The 7,644-nt window shown below is 37.8% G+C and overlaps 1 protein-coding gene across 1 annotated transcript; it reads left to right on the forward strand.

Annotated features, from left to right (window-relative positions):
* Nucleotides 1-928: 928 nt before the first annotated feature.
* Nucleotides 929-7,317, forward strand: CCDC122 (coiled-coil domain containing 122). Its single transcript, XM_062514772.1, has 4 exons — nt 929-1,092; nt 2,220-2,618; nt 3,725-3,841; nt 7,153-7,317. The coding sequence occupies exons 1-4, from the start codon at nt 979-981 to the stop codon at nt 7,315-7,317; spliced, it is 795 nt and encodes a 264-aa protein (XP_062370756.1). The 5' UTR covers nt 929-978.
* Nucleotides 7,318-7,644: the final 327 nt, after the last annotated feature.

Here is a 7,644-nt window from a genome sequence, read left to right on the forward strand (position 1 = left end):
TTATATATATTATATATAATTAAGTTGCTTAACGTAATATATAGTACTTATAATTCAAAGTTAAATAGGTTATAAAAATATAAAAAAACCCCAAAATAGATAAATTTTAAAAGGGAATTATAAAAATAGTGCGATTTAGGGTTCAAATTCTCTAGAATTCCCCAGATGAGTAGAAGCGGGCCAGAGGCAAATCTGTGCCTACGGAGCAGGGCACGGCATAGGCCAGAAGAAACTGGGACACATCTCCTTCGTAAGCCAGCGGTGCTCGGGAAAACTCCATGTTCTCTGTACAACGAACGACGGCAGCAAGCGCAGTCTAATACAATGACGGGGGGAAACTGGGGAAACTGGGGAGCAGAGTGCGCGCAGCAGGGCGGCCTGAGGCACACAGCGCGCAGGGCGAGCCCGGCGGCACCGCCGCCACGGCGGGTGCCACAGCCGCGGGTTTCCCGAGGGATCCCTCCCGCCGCGTTCCCTGCTGCTCCCGGCGGGACGGGCCCCCCCCCTCTCCCGGCTCCCCGTGGTCCGGGGCTGCCGCGGGCCCCGAGCTGTGGCGGTGGCGGGGCCCTGCGGCCTGAGGGGGCGGCCGGGAGAGCGCTGCAGGTGGCGAGGACGGTGCTGGGGAGAAAGGCGAGAGCGCGGCCTCGGGCATTTCTGATGCTCTTCAAAAGTGGTTACGACTGTGCTCACAAACTGAGGATCTGTTCTGCAGAGAAGCCGGAAGAACATCGCAGTACTTTGTTTTATGACATTCTGCAAGGAAGCGTTCTAATTCTCAGTGATTAGCTTTGAGTAACCTGTTCTTGCTAATTAAAAATGAACCAAATGAAATGAATATATCGATCTGCGAGCCCACGGGACGGCCCTCAATATTATTTTGTCTACAAGAACTAAACGGAAAGAAGATAAAACAATTCTCCTCTTTTTTTTTTTTTTTTTTTTTTTTCCTCCTCCTCCAGTTCCTCACTTCTGCCTGAAATGGCCAAGCAAGGCTCCCCGTCACTAGCTGAAGTTGTAAAGCGAGTTGCAGAGCAGCAGCAGTCGCAGGTGGCAGATGTGGAAAAAAGCAAACTAGTTCTTTTCCAATTGCAGGTAATAAGCCTTGTTTAGAGTAGTTTAATCAATTCTTTTTCATTACATGAGGAAGCATTTCCTTGCACAAGGGAAGCTGATGGTATTTAATGGGCGAGTGCATTCAAGTGTAAGGCAGCTGTTCTGTCCCTGTGTGTGGCGTTTAGGCTCAGCCAAAACTGGGGGGTGTGTATTGTATGAAAGGCAACAACAGAGCTCAGTCTGCATGACAGAAAGTGAAAGTTTGGTTTGTTACTTGGGAAAAAAAAAAAAACAAAAAAAATACTGAGCTGAACCGACAAAGCAAACCCACAACAACTAAATGCAAAAAAGAGGTTTTTGAATTTTTTATAATTGTGATTTCCTAAGAAATTGTGGGGGAAGGATGTTAAAACTTCTTTTTTTTGGTAATTTGTTTTTGCTTTAGTTTTAGATTTTCACCACAGTATATAATTTTTTTTCCTCACATTTCTTTTTGACACAAAATACTTTCCCCCCCTTATGTCTGAAGTGAGCATCCTAAATAGTCATTAAATACTCATATTATTCAGTACTGTTTTGTGGAATACTGGATATGTGTTGTTTTTGTGGAAGACCCTATGATCATTTTTATTAAGCTTTCAATTATTATCTAACCTTCAATATCAAATTTCTATTGAGAAACTTACTTTTAAGTCTGAGAATAGGTGATTCCAGTTGACATTTTTTGAGCATGGGAGAATGCAAATGGAAATAGTACAATTCCAATTATAACATCTGTGAAGAGATCTACTGTCAAAATAGTTGATATTTGAAATTTTTTGCACTAAGATAACATTTCCGAAATAGCAGTGAAATCTTGTACTTTTTAGGATTGTCACTAGACTGGCCACACTTAAAAAAAGCTTTGACCTGTGTCCCATAAAGATATCTTATTTAATATTTTAGACTCACTCTGAAGGGAGAAGACTAAAATTTTATTATTACACTGTGCCTATAAGATGATGATAGTAAGAAATGTAAGTCTGATTATCTTCCCTGCAAACCACATTAGACAAGTGAAAAAAAAATGAAAGACTGTTGAATAAATATAAATAACAGCATTTAACTAGACACTTCATATTTTCCTCCAAAAATAATTCTTAAATGAGCACTGAAATATTTTGCAGGCAAAGTGTCAGGAACTAGAAAAAGAAATGAATTCTCTACTGTTAGAAACAAAGACAACAGAAAGGGAAATACATCTGCAAGATGATGCCATAGAAGTGACAAAATATCAGTGTGAAAATCTGGAGGCCCAAGTCAGAGCCCTCTATTCTGAAAATTTAAAATTGAGGTGTGATGTAGAAACAGTACAAGAGGAGTTTGAGATGATACTTGCAAGAAATAATGAATATCGGGAAAAAATAAAGGTTCATAAACAACTCTTTTGGGAGATGGAAAATAAATTTCCAGTTATGATTGAACTTGCTAAAAAGAAAGCGTTTGTGGAAGAATTAAAGGCAAAGAAAGAGGATTTAATATGTGATCTCCAGAATCCAGAAGGATCTGTTATAAAACAAGTGCAGGTACTATATTTCCTTTTTGATTCTTTCCTTTTATGTGAAATAATTTTGACATAGTTCATATAGTATGATTATTTTGTCTAGTATGTTCATGATTCATGAAGGACCGAATACAAGGGAATTTAGGTAGTTCACAATTGGAGAAATTTTTACTTCAGTAATGATTCAGTACTTCAGTATACAGTGAAAAATACCAGCATTGTTATCTGTGTAATGTTGTAAAAAAAAAGTTTATACTGTGTGATCGAATGAAATCAAATATGAAAGTATTGCAGAGCTGTAAATTAAGCTTTATCTTTGGATAAACTTACATGGATGCTTTTCAGAAGTCGGTGGAAGATTGCCATATTGTTACGATTTTTAGGTAAGAGTACAATATCCTTTAAACTTTGCTGTCCACAAAATAAATTTGAGCTGCTTGCCAGCAGGAGGTAGATTTGATGAGATGGTGATGGAAATAAGAAGACAGGAAAAATAAGTTTGGTATTCTAATCTAACGCTGTTGGTTTTACTTGACCCAATTGCAATTTTTTACCAATAACAACTACATAGGAATTTTTCTCCGTGGAATTTTGCCAATATATGGACAAACACAAGTCTGAAGTTGAAATGGGATCACAGATTTAAACTTTGATGTAACCTGCATTATTAAAAATTTGATGGTACTCTGTTAATGTAAATTGACCAAAAATTGTACAACAGGTCTTTCAATACTGATAAAGAATAATTAACAATGTATTTTCCTATGAGAAAGAAAAATATATCTCAAATATGACATTCCATTTTGCAGTTAATTACATTTTAAATGAAGACTACCAAAATGAGCTCAACATCCTGTATTGTTGTAGTTTTCATATTTCGGATCGAGATTATATATTCTTAGAGGTGTAAAACCATGTGATAAAATATTTAATAGTTGATTTTTAATTACGCATTCTAAATTATAATTTGAATTATTATTAATAGGTTTATTGTGAAGTTGTTTATTATAGACCTTTATCATCTCTATTTACTGAGACGGTTAAAATGAGACAATTTAACTAAGTATATTAGATGAACTGTGCAACCTTTCAAGGAATGGGTATCTGTATCTTGACTTACATCTGCAGGAGGAAATCACACTTTTAAAAAATGAAATCACAACATTGACAGATTTAATCAATAAAAAAAGAGATCTGCTGGAAGAAGAGAAAAAAAAGCATGCTAAGCTTAGGAAAGAAATTGAGGTGAGTCATTGGAACAGAATTCAATTGCAGTTCTCCTGATGGAATGTTGATAATGCAAATGAAGTTTGAAGTGCTTTATGCACCATTGCTGGCTATACATTGTTCAAGTATATGCAATAATGATGCTGCCTTAAATTCTGGGTACTGATAGTCTTTCTAAAATTCAGAGCTTAATTGTGAAGAACATTTTTTTCTGAAGTCTTTTGAGAAGGAGTTAATCTGTGAACTTTTAGAATGATTCCTGGAAAAAAGAAGAGGTCACTGAATGGTAATAAAGCAAACACACATTTTGAAATTTCTGTAATACTTCTGAAATTACTTTACATTTCACTGCTGACTTGATTATTCATGACTTGTTAAGCCATCAGTGGAATAATCAAATGCACCAGGAAAATGGACTTGCCATGAATCTCCCTAATTTGAACTGACATTAAATTAGGAATAACATGACAGTTCCTAACTAGCTGACAAGATAAAATTCTGATCAATAGTTAAAACCCTCTCCTTTAAATAATTGAGCTATATTTTTAATTTTGTTCCTTACTAAAATACCCTGTGTGATTAGATAATTTTTAATTTGAAAGTTTCATACAATTTATATTGTCAGTTCAAATAAATGCCACAAAATTTAATGGGCGAAGTTAAATAATATAAATATTAACTGACTTAAGGTTAGGTCTACTACCCATTGTAAAATGTAGGAGGAACAAAGAATATTTTTTTTCATGTAACAGAGAACAGAGAGAATTTTTAACCTGAAAAGCAAAACACAGCTGCTTTAGAATAGGTCTGCTAGTCAGCATTTGCGAAGATACTTTATTACCAAGGCAACATCCTCCTAAGAAAATTCTCAAAACCCAAAGTTAAATTAGGTCACCTTAAAAAAAATGTTCTGTTCTGTTATCAAAATCAAATCAATTTAATTAAATAGTGACGGTTAGCCTTCACTTTTGTTCTTTAGTTATTTGGATTATGTGTTCTTTTTGTCTCAGAAAGAAGCATGTTCAAACCCAAAGCCTTTCAGGGTATTATTTTCTATTAAGAACTCTCCTGAAAAGAGTCCAATTTTTAATATAAGAACTGTCAGTGGATAGATAGAGACATTAATACCCACCCAGTCCTCAGCACAACTTGGGAAGAAATACTCAAGTGAAGGACAGGAATAAAGTGAGATACTAGGCACATGGATGAGGTTTTATTGATCTGCAGTGATGGAAATCTGCTGCAGACTGCTGGCACCTAATGTAATTGTTTGGAGCATTTTAAGGAGGGCAGCTAAAGTGAGCCTTGAGGGGAGGCCATGTGAGGAGCAGCTGAGGTCCCTTGGTCTGCTCAGCCTGGAGGGGACTGAGGGGAGCCCTCACTGCAGTTACAGCTTCCTTGGGAGGAGAAAAGGAGGGGCAGGCATTGATCACTTCATTCCTGTGACCACTGACAGGACCCCAGGGAATGGCCTGAAGCAGGTCAGTGGAGTTTTGGTTGTCAGGAAAAGGTTCTTTACCCAGAAAATGGTTGGGCACTGGAACAACTTCCCTAGGGTACAAACCTACCCGCAGAAGCAAGCCTTGACAAGAGTTCAGGAAGCATTTGGGCAATGCTCTCAGACACATGTTGTGACACTTGGGGATGCCCTGTGCAGGGCCAGGAGTTGGACTTGATGGTCCTGACAGGTCCTTTCTAACTCAGCTTATTTTGTGATTCTGTGAATCTTAAAGCAGCCTGTGGACTTTCTCTTACTCTCTTTCCTGAGTATCAGCCCTATCACCCATTTCTTGAAAAGCAGATCCTGTTCCCAGCCTTGGACAGGGTTGTCAGGAATAAATCAGGGTGGTTGTCTGTGTAGGGTAAAGGCTTTAGTCAAATGGATAATTCAAGATATCCACAAATAATAGAAAATTCGTTGTTATGTAAAAGTAATTTTAAAAAACTCCAACCCAAAAGAATGTCTATTCCCCTGGTGCCTTCTTTCCCCAGTGTCAATGTGTGACTGTATCACTCCTGGCAGATGCTTCCCTATCCTATCCTTACGCGACCCTGGTGGTGGAGATACCCCGAGTGCCCAGACAATTTTTTCTAATGTTTGACTTCATGTATACAAGAGCCAGTAAAAAGCATGATGTTGTCCCTTCCCTGTCTCCAGTAAGCATTTTAATGCTCCCTCCCTCAGCAGATGTGCCAGACCGTTCCCAGTAATGATGCTAGAGATGCATTTCTAAAAAAAAAACAGATAATTTTGATCATTGATGTTTCAGTGTCATACAGCGTGGTCCTAGTGATGCAGATCAAGCACTTGTCTAGATGAGTGAATCTGACAGCATCCCTCAAAAAGTTGCAATTATAATGGAGAGTGAGGTAACATGAAGGAAGAAAAGCCATTGCCAATGAAAGAAGGCAGTAATTTATAGAACACCAGTGAGGTAGTTTCCTAGTTATTTGTGAAATTTAGGTAGTGGGATCTGCAGTAAGTCACTGACAGCGCTGTGGTTCCAATGCTGCTGTATGTCATCATGTGCATGTGAAATTCAGTGTAATAATGCTTCAATAAGCAGACACAAGAGTAATTATACACTACCACTCATATGCCATTTAAACTAGGGTAAGAAAGCCCAAATTTCATTAGGGAATGCCCATTATTTTCATCTTTATTGGAATGAATATTTCATTCTTTTAACAATTCAGAAAGCAAATTTTCAGGGGATTATCTGCAGCAGCCATTCTTTTCCACATAGGACAGCAATGAGGGCAAAATTGACAGTCCTGCATTGCTGCAGTATTGCCTGAGAAAGATGTGCCATTTTAAATGCAGTGCAGCTACAAAGGTGCGACTACAGCTGTCGAGGTTACCTCATTTGTATTCCCATTTGTACCAAAAAAAGCTTGTCAAAGAATGAAAATTTCTTCTTTCTCACCTCTCATTCTGGAGCCTCAAGTCTTCCATGTGCAAAGCCTTGCCAGAGCTGTAACATGCTGAGTGCTTGGGTACTTACTTTGTTAAATGTTAGACATCTACAGAGCAGATATCCATGCTGAACTCCACACTTAAGCTCTTAGTGGACAGAACTTTTCTTTCCTTAATAGGAAAGTGAGGCATGATTCGTGTCCTAAACCAGACATCTGAAATAAGTCAGATGAATGGCTTCCTAGATGTCTCTGTCTTCTTCAGTAGCTAAAAATAAACATGGAATGACTTGGTCAAATGTCAAAATAAATGCTTGGACAGAACTAGGTGAGCTGAACTCACCTCTCTAAATAGTTTTACTTGAATGAAATTAAGAAGTGATTTTTTGTTTGTTTGTTTGTTTTTTGTTTAGGTACAGAATAAGAGATATGATGCTATTTTAAAACGTTTACATTGCCAGCTGAACAAAGTCCATTCCAATAAAAGACAATGGCACTGGAACATTCAGCAGCTGGAGAAGAAGGCTGCAGAACTAAGAAAGTGTCTTGGAGTAGCAGAGTTACAAAACATCATGTAACAAACTTAACAAAGCTAGAATGTGCATTGTGTTTTCCAGGCAGGAGAGTTTTTTCTGGAAATGCTACAAATCTTAAATTGCCTGATAACTGGGTCAGGCCTCAGTGATTTCTTTCATTTTAAAGTTTTTTCTCTTTAATTTTGTGGCTTAAAGTAGCACCCACAGTAATAAGTTAGCTGTTCAGGAATAGGTTAGCTGCTCCGGAAGAAAGTTACTGACACTTCCAGGTGTTTTCAAAATATGTGTCAGTTTTATCTAAAAAGTTATTTGAAAGTCAACCAAACAAGAGTTTTGAAGTTCTTTTATATTTCATTTGGTCTCTGAAGG

Source organism: Cinclus cinclus, chromosome 2, assembly GCF_963662255.1.
Source record: "Cinclus cinclus chromosome 2, bCinCin1.1, whole genome shotgun sequence".
Taxonomy (NCBI): domain Eukaryota; kingdom Metazoa; phylum Chordata; class Aves; order Passeriformes; family Cinclidae; genus Cinclus; species Cinclus cinclus.

What these genes read in the sequence shown, in the direction of transcription:
- CCDC122 (XM_062514772.1), top strand. Translation starts at nt 979, where the DNA reads ATGGCCAAGCAAGGCTCCCCGTCACTAGCTGAAGTTGTAAAGCGAGTT. An exon ending in CTGTTATAAAACAAGTGCAG is followed by an intron (nt 2,619 to 3,724) that starts GTACTATATTTC and finishes TTACATCTGCAG; the next exon opens with GAGGAAATCACACTTTTAAA. An exon ending in AGCTTAGGAAAGAAATTGAG is followed by an intron (nt 3,842 to 7,152) that starts GTGAGTCATTGG and finishes TTTTTTGTTTAG; the next exon opens with GTACAGAATAAGAGATATGA.